The 19,871-nt window shown below is 40.7% G+C and overlaps 1 protein-coding gene across 2 annotated transcripts in view; it reads left to right on the top strand.

Annotated features, from left to right (window-relative positions):
* The window catches only part of RANBP3L (RAN binding protein 3 like), a 98,213-nt gene extending 78,901 nt beyond the window's left edge, over positions 1-19,312 (top strand). For both annotated transcript variants that reach the window (XM_030193044.1, XM_030193043.1), the window contains exons 12-15: positions 92-212; positions 3,230-3,372; positions 7,271-7,463; positions 18,355-19,312. In XM_030193044.1, coding sequence (XP_030048904.1) covers positions 92-212; positions 3,230-3,372; positions 7,271-7,463; positions 18,355-18,398 — 501 coding nt within the window. In that variant the 3' untranslated portion in view covers positions 18,399-19,312. The remainder of the gene's footprint in view (positions 1-91; positions 213-3,229; positions 3,373-7,270; positions 7,464-18,354) is intronic.
* The last annotated feature ends 559 nt before the right edge of the window (positions 19,313-19,871 follow it).

Raw genomic sequence — 19,871 nt, 5'->3', positions numbered from 1 at the left:
ATTTATGAGGGACTTCTACAAATATTTGAAATGAAGTATTCATTTTGCTTTATCATTTTTCTAAATAACGTCTTTTCTTTTGACCCTTTAGATCAATTGCAAGCTCTTTATTTTTAACAAAATCACACAGTCATGGACTGAACGAGGCAGAGGATCTCTGAGACTAAATGACACAGCAAGCAATAAATACGGGACACTACAGTCACGGCTAGGTAGAAGCAATAACATCCTATTTCTAAATCTTGGTGCATTTTCAGAGGGTAATTTTATAACACTTTTCCCAGGTTTGGAGAGCAATCAGGCACTATTTTTAGCCTATTTTGTGAGACACATAGTTGTCTATGTGTCTTTATAAAATTCTAGGGTAAACTAGCAGAAATTGTGGTTAGATTGCACAGGAGAAGGTTTTTTGCTAGAGCCTGCTTTTTCGTGTTGCAGCGGATATCTTGAACAACACTTTAATGTGTTGAGGCACTTGACCTACATTATTAATACACCTCAGTATCAATACTCTGACCCCTGAGGCGGGCGTCATTTGGCGCCAAAACATGGCCCGTGTTGAGTCACCTGTTAATAAAGTACTCCTGTTGTCCTAGTCTTGAAGGCCCAGGGTTGCTCTTTTTTTTTTCTCTGGTTAGATTTAAGTCACAGATATTGATACTTGCCCAAAAGCAGGTGTGAATGTTATTGTGTGTAAAATGAATATGTATTTTATATAGAACACATGTAAATCTCAACTCTGCCTGCTCTTTATCCAATCTCTACCAGAACATTCCTACATGTGGGTCGAATAAATCCCTGCCTTCTTGGTACCATGTGTACTTGTACAGTCTAACCCCTGGGGTATGTTTACAAAAGCCATTTTATGTGCATATAAAGGCCTTTATCTGTGAAAAATCCTTGATAAAATTATCCTTCAGTGGCGAGCAATGGTTCTCACCCCACTGTTAGAGATACACCCCACCCCACAAAGTCTGAATTACAGAAGAAGCAAAACATGTCCATTGATTTATTTATAACATTTTATACCATTTTAGTGACCACAGTCATTCAAAATGTTTTGCAGTAAAACAAAACAATGTAGAACCAGAGCATAGTTATTGTAAGAATAACAGATTGGGCAAATAGGAATGTCTTCAACACCCTCCAAAAAACAATAGGCACTACTACTCTTATAATCCCACTGATAATCTCTTCCATCCCTCTGATCCTACCACCCAGAAAGCTTACTTCTTCCATGTAATTTGCCTAAACTTGTACAGCGCTGCGTAACCATGGCAGCATTGTAGAAATGCTAAGTAGTAGTAGTAGTAATTTATTTCACGACCTCCCCACCTGGAACTGTTAATAAATGTCTACCACCAGACCTCAGATCCTGAGATAAATCATCCAAATGTGGTTTACACCTATGAAAACACCATTTCATGCATATGAGCTGTCACTGTCCTATTGGTAAAAACAAAACAAAAGCAAAAAGGCACCAAACTGCTTGCAGAAAAGCTTAAACAAACAAAAAAGCAGGATTAGGTCAAAAAGGTTTATTGGAACAATACCCGACGTGGCCACGTTTCGCCCTCAGGCTGCGTCAGGGGTAAAACTATAAAAACAAAACAAAATTATAAAACCATATGAGACTATACATATAAATAATACAGCGTTCTACTACCAAACAATGTATAATAATATAAACATGTACAAATGACATAAACAGTTATCGTATGTTTTTTGGAACAATACCCGACGTAGCCATATGAGCTGTCACTGTCCGATTGGTAGCCAGAGGCTCTAGAAAGCTGATTCATTCCTGATTTTAACCCCACTCCATACATAGGCTTATAGTTGAAACCATGGGGGTAATTCTCTATAGATTACCTAAAGTTAGGCGCTGTGATGATGTACGCACAACTGCCATCCTAGAATAGTAGTGTAAATCCACATTTACACGCCTAACTTTAGTTACGAGCAGTTACGCTAGCTCAGTGGCTGACAAATGTTCACACCTTACTGTAGCAAAAGGTAATGTCCAAAAGAGCAAAAAGAGCCTTCAAAAACGAGAGCATCTCAGCTGTACTTTATTAATCAGACCCAACACGGTCAGTGTTTCAGCAACAAATGCCTGCATCAGAAGTCTATTATATCCAAAGAAACAGGTAATCCAATGATTGAAAACAAAGTTGTCTTGAAAAAGACAGGTCCGCTCAGTACTTCAAAAAAAAGACGCCGAGAAAGCACGGGAACAATATGTGAACCTAGTCAACGTTCCGTGGTACAAAGAAAGCCAAACACTGGGGTGATACTGTTGTTTTCAAGACAAGTCCTCTTCCCAGGTCCATGTCCCCGTTGGCGTTGCGAGCATTGGAATTTGTGCGCACAACTTACAGAATACTGACTAAAGTCAGTTACACTGGTAACTGCCAATTAACATCAATTATAGACAATAACTGGTTAAGGCCAATTAGCAAGTAATTAATTAAATTATGCGTGCAACTGACCTTATTCTTTAAGTTGAGCATGCAAATTTACACACTACTTGAAAATTAGGGAATGCAACGTTCTAGAATTAGAAGGAATGAGTACCAAACCAAATGCAGGATGCAGAACTGTAGGTGAGGTGCATGCTCAAAGCTGCCCTTAACCCCTGGATTCTATATAGTGCGCCTAGAGATCTTCGTTGATTTTCTATAACAATGTGTATAATTTAACAAGCTAATGAGCACGGATAACCTAACAATAATAAGCACTAATTGGCACTGATTAGAATTTAGGCGCAGAACTTGCTAAGCATATTCTGTAATGATGTGCGCCGAATTTCTAACACGCGCAGGCAAAAAGAAGCGCGGTTATGGGCGGGGAAATGGGCATTTTGTGGGCGTTCTGAAATTTACATGCCTATTTATAGAATATGGTCCAGTGTGCCTAAATCTACACGCTTGGATTTACGCCACATTTTCATTGGTGTAAATGGATGTACGTACATTTAGGCACTGAAATATCAGCTAAGCATATTCTATAATCAGTGCCTAAATCTAGGCCCTAATTATAGAATACGCTTAGGCAACATTGATTTTAGTGCTGCTTTTTTTTTTTGGCGACATATATAGAATCTCCCCCTAAATGCCTAAAAAGCTGATTTATCTTGGCGTGGTAAGGGCTTCCTTATAGCAGGTAGGTAGGAAGGGCTATTGTGACTTCTAAAATGTCCATCTTACATCACACTCTTCTCTTTCAGTTATGCGACACCAGGGTAGTTTGAGGTTGATCTTCAACACCAAACTTTGGGCTCAGATGAAAATAAACAGAGCAAACAGCAAGTGCTTGTGTATCACTGCCACAGACCTTGGGAACCCTTCTGTCCAAGTATTCCTAATACAGGTAAGAAAGGAACCACATGTACAGCTGTAACATCCATTGAATTCTGCCAGACCATTGTATTCTCTCCATTGGGGCCAGTGCTGCAGTGCAGGATAATGCTGTCACAGGAGGGACGAGCAGTTTGAGGAGTGGGTTGTGCTTTGGAAAAAAAATCCTGAGCCATCTTCCTCTGCTGCTGACCCTGGCAAAGTCACTTGAATGTCCTCTGCTTCTGGAAGTAAGTTGGCACAGAGGCATTTCTCTTATTCTGGTTTTCCCACTTGGCAAATAAAAACTGACAAGCCAGCTCATGGTGGTCAGCATTTTTAAAGCCGCTAACAGCTGCAGGCATATTTAAGCCCAGACCATGTCCAGGTGCTTGTATTGAATATCCGGGGTCAGACACCAACCCGGAAGTTATGTGGGTGCAGGCTGATAATCAGAGCTGGCACCCACATAGCTAAGCATGTAAAGATAGGAGTGCCTTTTCTGCAGCCCTGTCTGCCTGCTTAGTTCTGTTAGCATAGGCACTAAATATAGCCAGTGCCCGTATAACTGCTGGCTCCTGCCCAACTCCACCTGGCGTGCTCTGGAACTACCTGAGCAGTGCCATGGCAGTTGGAGCCCATAAACAGCAGAGAAGGACCAAAGCCTCGCAATGAAGATGAAGAATACCAGAGTGAGGAGATGGAATCAATTTATGGAACCAGCGATCTTTATTCCTGCTAGCAAACAGCCGTGTTTTGGCAGAAAGATTGCCCGCGTCAGGGGTCTGATCACATGACTAGCTGGTGAAAAAAGACAGCATTCACATTTGGACAATGCTCCAAAAGAACTACTTTTCAATGTTGGACTTTACTATAGTGGTTCTGCGGTACTGCGTAGTTGTATCCAAAATTGTTCTTTCACTCTCAGTCCGACATTGAAAAGTAGTTCTTTTGGAGCATTGTCCAAATGTGAGTGCTGTCTTTTCTCACCAGCTGTTCATGTGATTAGACCCTGATGCAGGCAATATTTCTGCTGAAACACGGCCGTGTCAGGTCGTCAGCATTTTATTGTGTTTGCTGGTAGGAATAAAGATCGCTGGTTCCGGTTCCATAAAGTGATTCCATCTCCTCACTCTGTTTGGTAGTCAGAGCCCATATTCAGCAACACTGCCCAGTCAAGAGCTGCTGAATATCAGCAGTCATCCTGCTCAGTGTGATTTAAGTGGGTAGGAGCCTCTCCTGCCCACTTAAACCATGCTGAATATCAAACCCTTCAGTTTACCAGCAAGCAGGCAGAAGCCATTGGAGCCATGATATTTATAGGCAGCACCTGTGCACAGTTAACCAGCTGGATTATTAGAAGAAATGCACATTCACTTTGACTTAATCTTAACCAGCCAAGGGAAATGCTAATGGTATGATCTACAAAACAGCCCATCGTTCTTTGGTTAGTGGCAGGCAGAGGAAAGTGCCTGGTGAATCTTGCGTTGTATCTTCTTGATAACGTGTACTTTTCATTTACTTCCTGGCAAGAGCTGGCTTAGGGTCTGGGATGTTAGTAATCATCTCATGATAGCAGATCACATATTTGACCTGAAATAATCTGATGAGTCACGTCTTGGGTCTCCATAGCAGACAGTTTGATAGCTATGGAAGTGCACCACAATTGACTTGTAACCACGAGGCTAGATTTGTTTTTAGCCTAGAATGACTTGCTGAGTCCAGTTTTTGTAGAGTTATTCACAGGGGAAAATCTGTGGCTTAGTCATTGACAGGGTATTGTATGCTCTTTGCTTGAGGAGAAATCATTTTGCAGACTGACCTCTTGGCACAGTGCTTCAGATTTGTTGAGTTTGGGAATAATGCCAAAGGCAGTTACCATTGCAACCACAGGTTCCACCTCAATATAATTGTTGCATTCTGTTGTAATATCTTCAGTGCCTTGTGCCCAATCAGGATTGCAACAGCATCCTATTATGCATGTTACAGATGAGTACATGCCACCAGTTCTGGGGTAGGTGACCTAGCAGTTAGCTGTAGCTCAGCGCCTCAGGGAAGAAGAGTGACTTCTCTAGGTCATACAGTCACAGAGTCAAAACTGAAATTACATCTCTGGGGTTTAAAAATCTTAGATTCTTTACCCTTTAGCATAACTAAATAATTAGTATTTCTTCATTGAGCATTCAGAATATATCCTTAAAATAGAACTGTGTTAATCAACAAGATGTATAAATATATGCAAATTGTGTGATAATGCTACAAACACTTGGAAGAGAGGTATAGTCAGGGCTGGGCACCTTTTCCATTCTTTGTTAAAATTGACCCATGGCCCCCAAGTTTTAATGAAGGATCTCAGGCTCTACACACCAATTCTGCCTTGCCATAGATTCTGTAAATGGTTGCAGGGGGGCCTAGCTATTGTGGGGTAGGTCTCTCAGTGATCACCCCACCCCTGAAGGGTGGCCTGGCATTTGAGTACCGGCACCTTTTTCACTAGAAAAAACACACTGGGTATAGTTTTCTGGGGCACCAAGGGCCCGTTTTTTACTAAAGAGTGTTATAGTAATGTGCATTAATGATAACACATGCATTTTTGTTACTGCTAAAGCAAAACAAATTTGGCATAACTTGAAGAATATTGAAATAAGCTGTGTCCGATGCAAATGCTTGCACAGTAGCTTTGTGGTAAGCAACACAGTTTGTATTTACTCACCAGCTAACACTAGGACTTATATTGTCCTTGGAAAATGTTAAATTCTAGTGTTAACTATTACTGGCTAACTTGAGCCCTGATGGAGGCTAATATTTCCCTAATAGAAGCCAAATAACCCCACTCCTCTCATAAGTTAACATCAAGGGTCCTGTGGCTTTAAGTAATCCCCATCAAAGACAAATTGACTTCCCCTTGCAATATCCATCAACCAATAAATACAGACTAAATCTCTCTCCAAGTCTCATCACTTCCTTCAGCCTCCATCTAGAAATGTAGGTTACACAGGGGCAAAGGAGGACACAGAGTGCATTTCAGAATTTGACAGCAGTGGCAATACCTTCAAAGGGGTAGGAGATGGAGGGTGGTGGAGGGAGGAAGAGTAGCCCAAAAGGTAGGTTGAGGCCTTGGAAACCTTTGTTCAGACTGTTGCGGGTAGATTGGAAGCAAATTCTGCTTACATTTCTTGATGAATGGGAGTTGGGAGGGGGCTCAGCCTACAAGTCTTGATGGATGCCAAGATAAGCAATGGGAAAGGAGCATGGGTCACATTTCCTAATGGAGCTTAGTGAAACAGGGCCAATAGGGATCTTCTTTGAAGTCTAGAGAAGGTACTTGGGCCACCTTGATATTGACTCAGGGGTATCATCAGCTTAAGCGGGGGGGGGGGGGGGGGGGGGGGGGAAGAAGAGATTAGAGCAGGCTCTTGTTACTGTAGCCAGTAAATGCTGAAAATCTTGTAGAGAACTGGGCATTAAAATCACAACTAATGCCCATGTGTTAAAATTGACGTAGTAAATAGGTCCCTTAATGTGGCTTTTTATACCATATGATTAGCAATAGAATAAAATGGAATTTACCTCAACAAGATCGTGTTAGTTTTGATTGGAGCATGTTAAGGCTTTGTTTAGGCTGGCTGACAATGGTTGAGTACCACTGATTTCATCCAATTGTTAGATAATATCAGTGATGTGCTGGAGATGGCTTTTGGGCAATCCCAGGAACTTCTTATTAGATCATTTTAAAAGAAAAAAGAGCATCTCACCAACCGGAGCAAAACTGGCAAGAGCATCCAATAAAAAACTGCTTGCACATGATTGCATAATGTATTGAAAATATTACGGCATGATGTGTAACTGTTTTGTGAATCCTTGTTGACTCTGATGCTGTTAAATATGGCCAAGTAGGGTAGCTCCTTGTTATATGCATTTCATTTCTGCAGGCTAGTGCCAAAGACATTGGGAGCCTGTATGCAGCTATGCATTATCGTCTTGTTGCACTGCGGAGTTCTAAAGAGCAGGACTCAGATTCAAACCAGATGGATCCAGAGACAGAAGCAGGATCTCAGCAGCTGACTTACGACAGTGATGATGAGGAAGATGAGGAAGTTACTCAGTCTGGCAATAAGCTATCAGGTTGGCTATTTTCATCTGATTTCTTTGTGGGTGGACAATAGGGTACGAGGGGAATGCATGAGGAGACAGCTTACTATCCAGCCAGTAATATACTGGCAAAGAGGCGTATTTTCAAAGTGCTTAGACTTACAAAGTTATGTGGAGGGGTATTTTTGATACGTCTAAAATCTGAATAGGAAAGGTCATTTTCGAAAAAGAAAAACGTCTTTTTTTTTGTTTAAAAATACTGTTTCGAACAAGGTTTTGTGCTTTGGACATTTTGTTTTTTGGTCCATTTTCGAAGAAAAAATTAATAAGTGCAAAACTTAGAGATTCATGCCATTGGGGTGTAGGAGGAGCCAGCATTTTTAGTAGACTGGACCACCAGACATCCCAGGAGAGCAATGGGGCACCCTAGAGGGCACTTCTGTGCACTTCATAAAAATGCTCCCAGGTACAAATCTCACCTTTGCTCCCTTATCTTGTCCCCTGAACCCTCCAAAACCCACTACCCCCCCCCCCCCCCGCACACACACACTGTGCACCACTACAATAGCCCTTATGGGTGAGGAGGGCATCCTATATGGGGGTACAGTAAGGCTTTGGTGACTTTTGGATGGGTCACAGTTTCCACCACAAGTGTGACAGGTAGAGGGGGATAGGGACCTGGGTCCCCCACTGTGCACTGCACCCACCAGGGTGCTCTAATAGACCTGACTTTAACATTTGAGGCTGCCGTTGAGGCTGGTAAGTCATATTTTTAATTAAATTTTGGGGGTGGGGGGGTGGGAGGGAGTCAGTGACCACTGGGAGAGTAAGGGGTGGTCACTCCTGATTCCCTCCAGTGGTCATCTGGTCATTTAGAGCACCTTTCTGTGCCTTATTCATTATAAAAACAGGTCTAGCCCAAAACGTCTTAATTTTAGTTTAGTTTTGTTACAATATGGCTGAAAAACATCTGTGTCTTAGGAACACCCAAATCCCGCCCTTAACATGCCCCTGACATGCCCCCTTGAGATCTGGATGCACTGCAGATGAACAGTGTAGAAAAACGTCTGAAAAATAGGTTTTGAAAATACTGATTTGGATGTTTTTGTGAGAAAAACATCCAAATGCTGCTTTATGCCACTTTTTAGATGTTTTTTTATTTTGAAAATGAGCCCAGTAGTAACCTATGGAACTTTGTAAGTCTAAGTGCTTTGAAAATGAGCCCCATAAAGCAGTGGCGTTCCTAGGGGGGCGGACACCCGGGGCGGCGCCCGCCCCCCCCGGGTGCACGCCGCGGGGGGGGGGGTGCCGCAGCGCGCGCCTGCTCAGAGTTCCCTGACTTCGCGCGTTCGCTGCAGCTCCCTCTGACCCGGAACAGGAAGTAACCTGTTCCAGGGCAAAGCAGAGGGAGCTGCAGCGAATGCGCAAAATCAGCAATCTCACTCAGAGCAGGCGCACGCCGCGGCACCCCCCAGCGGCGTGCACCCGGGGCGGACCGCCCCCCCCTTGGTACGCCACTGCCATAAAGCCCCTGATGACTAATGACCATGCAGAGACCAGTATTTTTAGCCTGGCTTCCTTCAGCGAAACTGGCTTAAAAAAGAAAAACCATCATGGCTTTGTGTATGTCTATATGTCCTCCTGTAAGTGTCCCACTCCTCAATAACTTTTGAACCACTTGTTCAATTTCATGGCCCGCAGGAAGCAAGCCGGCTAAGCCCCGTAATTGGCACTAAGCCTGGATTGTCAATACTGGGCCATTTCTGGTGACCGGCATTGAATATCTGGTGTTTTTTTTGTATGCGGCCAGTTTAAACTTAACGGTTGAGTTAATATTCATTCGCTGGCTGGTTAACTTTATAGTGGCCAAAGATAGGACTGCTATTTAGGCAGTCTGATATGGCCACTAAACTTAGCTGGCAATGTGCTAAACATTCGCGACTAGCTGGTATATTGCTTGATATAACTGGTTAGCCGCTATGGGCTAGAATCTATATAAGGCGTTTTAAAAATCCACATGATAAACATTTCCGGCTAAGTGTATTCTATAAGCGGCACCTAGATTTAGGCGCAGTATATAGAATACGCTTATCAATTAATGAAAATGAAGTGTAAGTCCTATGCGTACTGGGCCATATTCAATAACTATGCGTGTAAATTTGGGAACGCCCACGGAACGCCCATTACCCTGCCCATAGCCATGCCCCTTTTGAATTGCACGCATTAGAATTTAGGTGCAGTTCATTACAGAATACGCTTAGCGAGTTGTGCATGTAAATTCTAATTATTGCCAGTTAGTGCTCATTATTTCTTGTTTAGTGCTGTTATCAATGCTGATTAGCTTGTTAAACCAATTAAGTTTCACACATTGTTATAGAATACACCTGAATTTCAGCACAGATCTGTAGGCGCGCTATATAGAATCTAGCAGTGTGTGCTAAGAGTTAATATTCAGTGGAGATAACCAGCTAGCTTATGCTGAATATTAGTGCTTAGCCAGTTAAGTACTCTTTAACAGGCCAGGAGCCATTCCTGGCTAGTTAAATAGCACTGAATATTGACTGGACTATTTTCTATAGGGAAACAGATAATCACTTGTACTTTTAAGGAAGTCAGAGGATATTATGATACCATAAAGTCCTTGGTTAGTGCCTATAATGCCTGATCACTTTAGGTTGTATGCTAAATGGGTAAAGGGCAGTTCTGTAGCTGCATGCCTGCAGTTACATGTGCCTTGTGCACATAAAGTGCCACTTATTTATTTATTTAGATTTTGCTCACACCTTTTTCAGTAGTAGCTCAAGGTGAGTTACATTCAGGTACACTGGATATTTCTCTGTCCCAGGAGGGCTCACAATCTAAGTTTGTACCTGAGGTAATGGAGGGATAAGTGACTTGCCCAAGATCACAAGGAGCAGCAGCGGGATTTGAACCGGCCACCTCTGGATTGCAAGACCGGTGCTGTAACCACTAGGCCATTCCTCCACTCCACTTATACATTCAAGTGGTCTAAGGGCACCTGTAAGTGACATAGCACATAACTCTAAGGGAGGCGGATATGTGAGTGGAGCATGGACAGGACATAGTCGTGTCTCCCATGTGCACAAAACGTATAGACTACTGATAAGTTGCGCACACTCCTTGTCGCACTCTCATTTACGCTTGCCATAGACCTGGCGTAAGGTGTGCCGATCCAGGTTCATGCTAATATTCTGTAGCAGAATCTGGGAACCTAGATGCCATTATAGAATTCAGCACACCCTGAGCTGCATTGGGCCACCTATATCTAAGTGCTCCTTTATAGAATTGCCGCCTTAATGCAGGAATTAGCACACACTTACCCCCTGATTCTATAAAAGTTGCACCCAGAAATTAGACGCATTCCCAATTTGCGTGAACAAGTTAACAGAATAATGAACCAATTAGAGCCAATAATTGGCTTTTTAACAAGCAATTATTGGCACTAATTAGATTTAATTGGGACTAATGCACATACATTTACGTGCAGGATCTGCACCTAACATTTACACGTGTTTGAAAAAAAGGGGGCACAGAAATGGGAGGGTCATGGGCGAAATGGGTACATGGTTTTGAGTTAGGCATGTAATTACAGAATATGGGTGCTCTGTGCATAATTTTAGGCATGCGCATTTATGTGCAACCTCTCCGCTTATGTGTTTATTCTATAAAGTGTGCCAAACTTTAGGTGCAGCTTATAGAATACCGCTTAAGCGAGTATTTTTTGGCACTGATTTTTTTAGGCGCCATATATAGAATCTATCCTTACTGCATGGGGGCTTGACTTCAAATGCTAATTTCTACGTAAACTGTTTAAGGCAAAATAGGGTGGGATGATGCCTTATAGTTGATGTGCAAGTAGTTACCGTGTGATAGCTGATAATGCGGCAGATAACACAGTGCCGTTAATTTCACCACAAGAGAAGGTTTAGCTGCAGCGTGTTATCTGCAATGCTGTTAATGCACGGAAATTATACTGCCTCTACATTAATGCTATGGGAAGATGCTGGGAACGTTCACAATAATTAACAAAGAGGTTTTGTAGTTACCACACATCCATTCTGATAAATAGAATATACTGGGTCAGAACAATGGCCCATCTAGCCCAGTATCCTGTTTCCAACAGTGGCCAATCCAGGTCACAAGTACCTGGCAGAAACCCAAATAGTAGCAACATTCCATGATAACAATCCCAGGGCAAGCAGAGGCTTCCTCATGTCCATCTCAATAGCAGATTATGGACTTTTCATCCAGGAACTTGTCCAAACCATTTTTAAACCCACATATGCTAACCACTGTTTCTACATCTTCCAGCAATGAGTTTGAGAGCTTAACTATTCGCTGAGTGCAAAAATATTTCCTCCTATTTGTTTTAAAAGTATTTCCATGTAACTTCACCGAGTGTCCCCTAGTCTTTATACTTTTTGAAAGAGTAAAAGATTGATTCACTTCTACTCAATTTATAGTTTATGTAAAACTTAATATACCATTGTTGAGATGCTATCATAGCAGTTGACAAATAATTAATGTGTGTTAACTGCAAAACTTTACGATATTTTAGTGTATAGGGCCTCTAGTTTGAAATAGCAATACGCTAAGCCAGGGGTAGGCAACTCCGGTCCTCGAGAGCCGCAGGCAGGTCAGGTTTTCAGGATATCCACAATGAATATGCAGGAGATAGATTTGCATACCATGGAGGCAGTGCTTGCAAATCTATCTCCTGCATATTCATTGTGGATATCCTGAAAACCTGACCTGCCTGCGGCTCTCGAGGACCAGAGTTGCCTACCCCTGCGCTATGCAAGTCAGCTTTTCATAAAGAAGAAAAATGGAAACTTCAGGTAGTGCAGATGACAAAGATTTTTTTTTAGTATATTTTTATTGAAATATAGCCCTGTTTACTAAGCTACGTTATAGGTGTGTTAGCGTCTTTAACGCACGTTAACTATGTATGTGCCTACAGTATCCCTATAGATGCCTACTTGGTTAGCGCACACTCTAATTGTAGGCACATTAAAAATGCTAATGCAACTTAGTAAACAGGGCCCTTAGTAATGTTGTTAAGAATTACCCAGTACAGTTTTCTGTAGGCTATTTGCTTAAAACATGGCTACATAGACTGAGTGGAAGCAGGTTCCTGAGAAGGGCTATGTCATTTGTTTGTTTGTTTGTTTGTTTGTTTATTTATGTATTTATTTATAAATAATTATTACTCGCAGCATTGTATCACTACCCTAAGAGCTCCTGTTACTAAATTGTGGTAAAAAGTGGCCTTAGCATGCCCTTTTAAGTACATAAGTATTGCCACACTGGGACAGACCAAAGGTCCATCAAGCCGAGCATCCTGTTTCCAACAGAGGCCAATCCAGGTCACAAATACCTGGCAAGATCCCGAAAAAGTTCAATACATTTTATGCTACTTATCCCAGAAATAACCAGTGGATTTTCCCCAAGTCAATTTAATAATGGTCTATGGACTTTTCCTTTGGGAAGCCGGACAGACCTTTTTTAAACCCCACTAAGCTAACCACCTTTACCACATTCTCCAGAAACGAATTCCAAAATTTAATTACACGTTGAGTGAAGAAACATTTTCTCCGATTCGTATTAAATGTACTACTTTGTAGCTTCATTGCATGTACTCTAGTCCTAGTATTTTTGGAAAGATTAAATAAACAATTCACATCTACCCGTTCCACTTCTTTCATTATTTTATAGACCTCTATCATATCTCCCTTCAGCTGTCTTTTCTCCAAGCTGAAGAGCCCTAGATGCTTCAGCCTTTCCTCATAGGGAAGTCGTCCCATCCCCTTTATCATTTTTGACGCCCTTCTCTGTACCTTTTCTAATTCCACTATATCTTTTTTGAGATGCAGTGACCAGAATTGCACACAATATTCAAGGTGCCCATGGAGCGATACAAAGGCATTATAGCATCCTCACTTTTGTTTTCCATTCCTTTTCTAATAATAACTTAACATTCTATTTGCTTTCTTAGCCACCGCAGCACACTGAGCAGAGGGTTTCAATGTAACATCATCAATGACGCCGAGATCCCTTTCTTGATCAGTGACTCCTAACGTGGAACCTTGCATTACGTAGCTATAGTTCAGGTTCCTCTTTCCCACATGCATCAATTTGCACTTTTCTCACATTAAATGCCATCTGCCATTTAGACGCCCAGTCTCCCAGTCTTGTAAGGTCCTCTTAATTTTTCACAATCCTCTTGCGATTTAGCAACTTTGAATAACTTTGTATTGTCAGCAAATTTAATTACCTCACTAGTTACTCTTATCTGTAGGCCATTAATAAATATGTTAAAAAGCAGCGGTCCCAGCACAGACCCCTGGGGAACCCCACTATCTACTCTTCTCCATTGAGAATACTGACCATTTAACCCTATTCTCTATTTTCTATCTTTTGACCAGTTTTTAATCCACAATAGAACACTACTTCCTATCCCATGACTCTCCAATTTCTTCTGGAGTCTTTCATGAGGTACTTTGTCAAACGCCTTTGAAAATACAGATACACAATATCAACCAGCATGCCTTTATTAACATGTTTGTTCTCCCCTTCAAAGAAATGTAATAGATTGGTGAGGCAAGATTTCCCTTCACTAAATCCATGTTGGCTTTGTCTCATTAATCCATGCTTTTGAATATGCTTTGTAATTTGTTCTTTATAATAGTCTCTACCATTTTACCCGGCACCGACATCAGGCTCACCAGTCTATAATTTCCTGGATCCCCTCTGGAACCTTTTTTAAATATCAATGTTACATTGGCCACCCTCCAATCTTCCGGTACCACACTCGCTTTTAAAGATAAATTACATATTACTAACAATAGTTCCACCAGTTCATTTTTCAATTCTACCAGTACTCTGGGATGAATGCCATCCGGTCCAGGAGATTTGCTTTCAAATCTTCCTTGGTGAAGGAAAGCAAAGAATTCATTTAATCTCTCCGCTATGGCTTTGTCTTCCCTGATCACCCCTTTTACTCCGTGGTCATCTAGCGGTTCAACCGATTCTTTTGTCAGCTTCTTGCTTTTAATATACCTAAAAAAAAGTTTTACTATGAGGCATATTTTCAAAGCACTTTGGAAGGCTAAGTTCCATAGGTTTCTATGGAACTTTGGGAGGCTAAGTGCTTTGAAAATGAGCCTCTCTGTGTTTTTGCCTCCAACGCAATTTTTTTTTCTAGTCCCTCTTTGCCTTCCTTACCGGTGCTTTTTCATTTGACTTGACATTCCTTATGCTGTTTCTTATTATTTTCACCTTCACCATCCTACCTTTCCTGCTTCTTTTACCTTTATCCAACATTCTTTCCAATGTTCCTCATTCTGAGATCCCTTGTAATTTTTGAATGCTGATCCTTTTGCCGTTACTTTTTCAAAATCAGTTTCTTTTTCCTTTTATTTACTTTCCTTGCATGATTTGTTGGCCGTTCTATATTTACTTTAAGTTTAGGTCACTGTAACTCTGCTTTACAAAGAACTTTCTACCCTGTCGACCCTTCCTTAAGTTATTCTCCTATTTTAACAAACTTAAGGTACCACAGGAAGGTGTTATATCCAGGAGTTTGACTTTTAATATGACCTTTCTTTGCATTGTCTCTTATATTAAATCATACCATTTGATGATCTCTGTACATTAGGAAGACTTTTTCTATTTGTACATGCTCAGTACTTGCCCCCTTCCTCATGAGTTCTTTGGGGAAAGGCATCCAAGAATTCTCTTTCTTCTGATTCCACAGGTGATATAATCCAATCAACATCTTGCTGAACAAAATCTCCTATCAGCAACACTTTCCTCTTTGTTGCACTTAAGAGTACATATCTTTGAATAGCTCTCTATTCAACTCTTCTCTCTCTCTCTGCTAGAGGTCTACAAGTCATTCCAGAACAGAGGGACAAACCACCTCTCCTTTCTAAGGTAACCCACACCACCTCCTCTTTTCTATATACCCTCTGCATTTTTGTTGTGTTATTATTATTGATAATGCAAAGGGCTACTCATCCCCTCTTTCTGCTTACACCACCCTTCCTGTAAAGATGATAACCCAGTAAGGCTATTATATCTCAGTCATAGTACTCATTGAACCAAGTTTCTGTGGCTCCCAGGGATCTGTCCCTACCTCTAGGCTGAAATTTTATTCTTTATTCATGTGTTACCTAAGTACATAAGTAATGCCATACTGGGAAAAGACCAAGGGTTCATCGAGCCCAGCATCCTGTCCACGACAGCGGCCAATCCAGGCCAAGGGCACCTGGCAAGCTTCCCAACGTACAAACATTCTATACATGTTATTCCCGGAATTGTGGATTTTTCCCAAGTCCATTTAGTAGCAGTTTATGGACTTGTCCTTTAGGAAACCGTCCAACCCCTTTTTAAACTCTGCTAAGCTAAGCGCCTTCACAACTTTCTCCGGCAACGAATTCCAGAGTTTAATTATACGTTGGGTGAAGAAAACTTTTCTCCGATTTGTTTTAAATTTACTACACTGTAGTTTCATCGCATGCCCCCTAGTCCTAGTATTTTTGGAAAGCGTGAACAGACGCTTCACATCCACCTGTTCCACTCCACTCATTATTTTATATACCTCTATCATGTCTCCCCTCAGCCGTCTCTAGATAGGATTTTAGATAGTGCTGGGGAGGAGCCTGCTGTCTTGGTATATGTGAGTACCAGTGACATAGGAAAATGTGGGAGGGAGGTTCTGGAAACCAAATTTAAGCTCTTAGGTAGAAAGCTGAAGTCCAGATCATCCAGGATAGCAATTTCAGAAATGCATCCCATTCCACGTACAAGGCAAGCAGAGCTCCGAAGTCTTGGTTGAGATGATGGTGCAGGGATGAGGATGGTGCAGGGATGAGGATTAGATTTTTATTTATTTGGATTTTGCTCACACCTTTTTCAGTAGTAGCTCGAGGTGAGTTACATTCAGGTACACTGGATATTTCTCTGTCCCAGGAGGGCTCACAATCTGTTTTGTTAGGAACTGAGCAACATTGTGGAATAGGGGGAGCCTGTACTGAAAGGATAGACTCCACATTAACTGGGATGAAACCAGGCTGCTGGCACTAACTTTTAAAAAAGAGATAGAGCAGTTTTTAAATGAAAATAGAGGGGGGGGGGGGGGGGAAGAATCGCCCAGGAGCACATGGTTCAGTGTGGAGTATCCTTGAAAGATACTATTGCAACAGAATATTTAGGGAATCCCAATAGAGAGGTTTTAGTTATGGTGGAAGAAAGCCAGGAATATCTAATTGAAGAACAGAGTAAAGGATGTACATTATTGTCAATCTTTCTGAAAGATAATCCTATTGTTAAGGTTGATAATTTTGACTTGAACCTCGATTCAGTTTTGAGAGTGTTAGGTGTGGAATTAGATAGTCAACTTTCTTTTAATATTCAGGTTAATAAGGTGGTTAGTAAATCTTTTTTTTTTTTACTCAAGAAGCTGTGGGTCATCCATATATATTTTAAACTAGCCATCTTTTATTTAGTGGTACAGTCATTAAAACCGCTACCATTAGACTATTGCAATTCCATCTGCATTGGCTGCAAAAAAGCTTTAAAACTGAAGCTACAGAGGGTGCAAAATGCTGCAGTCAGAGTTATTTTTTTGGCAAATAAATTTGATTCTGTTGCCCCTCTTTTGTTACAACTGCACTGGTTGCCAGTGGAGGCCAGCTTACAGTTCAAGATTTTGGTTTTGACTTTTAAAACTTTCTATGGAGATTCCATGGGTTATTTAATTGATCATTTTGGTTTTCTTAATAGGAATTGCAGTGGAGTTTCTAGAAATCTTATGTTAGGATTCCCTACTGTTTATAAAGTAAAAGCTATGCATTCTTTACAGTCTTCATGTACCTTTCAGGCAGCCTCTAGTTGGAATTCTCTTCCTTCTTTTCTTAGGCAAACTAAACATTATGAGTTTTGGAAATTACTAAAGATTTTTCTTTTTAGAAAATATTTTTCTTAATCCATCGATGTTAAATTTTGTTTCTGATGATTGTGATTATTTTTGTACAACTATCCGGAATGCTCTTTTTCTTCTTGTTATCCACTTAGAACTTGTTGGTTGTAGCGGGCTATAAGACTTTAATGTAATGTAATGCAAGGAAAAAAAGTGCCTGTATACAAATGCTACAAGTCTAAAATATAAGATGGGAGAGTTATATAGCACTAAATGATGAGGTAGATATAATAGGCATTTCAGAGACTTGGTGGAAGGAGGACAATCAATGGGACACTGTGTTAACAGGGTACAAATTATATCACAATGATAGAGTAGATCAAATTGGAGGGGGAGGTGCGCTATGTTCTAAAGATGGAATTGAGTCAAACAAAATAAACATTCTACATGAAACAGATAGTAGCATGGAATCATTAAGGATAGAAATTTCATGTGTGAAGGGAAGGAGTGTTCTTGTAGGGCTCTAATATCATCCGCCAGGACAGAACGAACAGTCAGATGAAGAAATGTTTACAAAGTATGGCACAGTATACTACTTACAATCCCCCCTGTTTACTAAGCCGCGCGGCAATGCCGACACAGCCCATTCACAGGGGGGAATGTCAACACAATACGTAATAAAACATTTTAATAGTGTTCCATAGAAAAACAAAGGAGATAGTGCTAAGCATGTCACAGTAAAACAAAATTGACCTCAGTAGGTTATTATGAAGATTAATGGATGACTCATCACATATAATGTAGTTTCCTCTTGTTTTGTAGAGGAGTGTGGTAGCCGTGTTAGTCCACTCTTAAGGTTATCTTGTTTTGTTAACTGCCAAATTGCTCTAAGAGATTCTAAACCTGTATGAGACAAGTTTACGTGTGTTGTAACTGGCTAGTTTTGTTATACTGACCTGTTTTTTTCTCAAATTATACCAGATCATTCGAGGTGGATTCGCCAACAGCCTATTATCTATTCCTGACATCAGCTTGGGAATTTATTGATTGAAGATGTGCAGTTAACTCATCTTGCTGAAAAGCCTGGACCTTCTCCGTTTTCTTTATTATCTATGCTCTTGTGATTTGCAATGAGGTGTCAACCTACTGATGACCAGGAAGCGCTACATTTCTCCATACCTCAGAAGTAAAGGCCTCCGGTGCACTTTAAGAGTTCTGTTCCCCAATGGTTGGCCAATGGACATGTTTTGTATTAAGGTACTAGAAAACAAACCATGGGATGATTTCTGGTATTCCATCCACCTTATCAAATGCTTCAGAATTAGGAATTCGTCCCAACGTTAAAGTCAAGAAAGGATGTTAAATCTAAGCTTTACTTATCATATTGATGGGTAAACCCTTTCACAATGATTCTTTTTCAAGATGTGAATCCTATTGTAAAGCAATATTTATTTTCATGTATAGTAATCTATATTTTTCCATAAATATACATGTTTTATAAACTCTCTCACTTACAAACTGAAACAGGTGTAAATACAGTATTTTACTAGACCATGTTTTTTCTTTCAAACTGTGCAATAATTTGGGTTGCAATAGGATATTTATGAAATGTTCAGTCTGTATTTTTGAGCAGAGCAAAAACTTATATTTTGTTTTACCAGTATATTATAGGCCCGCTAACCAAAACATAAGCGTGATTCTTGCTATTAGTTGTATACTTTTTAAGTGATATGGATACATTTGAATTATGTGGTACTTTAGCACTGTTGCACTAAGTCAATTTATAGTTGCATGGTTTGCTCCTTGGGATAGGAAACTCCCTTCTGTACATGTATGATTTTTGTTAACCATTTATGGAGTTCTTATATTAACATTTGTTTGTTTACCTTGTACGACACGCACACTTTCGGTGATCTATAAAAATCATAATTATAAAGTTTAAGTAATATACTGTTTTATTATTTTTTAAATCAATTTAGTAGGGCTCTTGTAATTTATTTCTGCAGTAAAATGTAAATCGCTGAGAAGTGCTTTCAGCTAAGCAGGGACTCTCATGCTTTAATTATAGATGGTTGAGTCCTAGGCACGCAATTAATTCCTCTTTGTTTCTCTGATTGGCTCAGTTAGAGAGAGGTAAGAATATTAGAAATGCCGTATTGCGCCAGGAGGTCCAGCAAACCTGGTGAAGTTGAATTGCAGTCCTAACTACGCACAGAATTTAGGCATGGGTAGGACTTGACTGATCACGTTCCAAAGCTTGCAAAATAATAGTCTGAAGAAATCGTATATATGTTCACATTTCTGTGGCCGTTACTCCACGACACAAGCTGGGAACAGAAGCTGCTCTTTTATCAGAAATGCAGTTTCTCCTTTTGGCAGAATTCCATTGTTATGTAACATTCATATCCATTTTATAGAGAGTAATGCTGTCTGGGGTTTTTTTTTTTTTGAAAATTATCAGGTTGGGATCAGCAGGGTTTTCCACCTTCCACTTTAGT

This window comes from Microcaecilia unicolor, chromosome 2, assembly GCF_901765095.1.
Source record: "Microcaecilia unicolor chromosome 2, aMicUni1.1, whole genome shotgun sequence".
In the NCBI taxonomy this organism is placed as follows: domain Eukaryota; kingdom Metazoa; phylum Chordata; class Amphibia; order Gymnophiona; family Siphonopidae; genus Microcaecilia; species Microcaecilia unicolor.
This window is presented reverse-complemented; position numbering and strand designations above follow the sequence as displayed.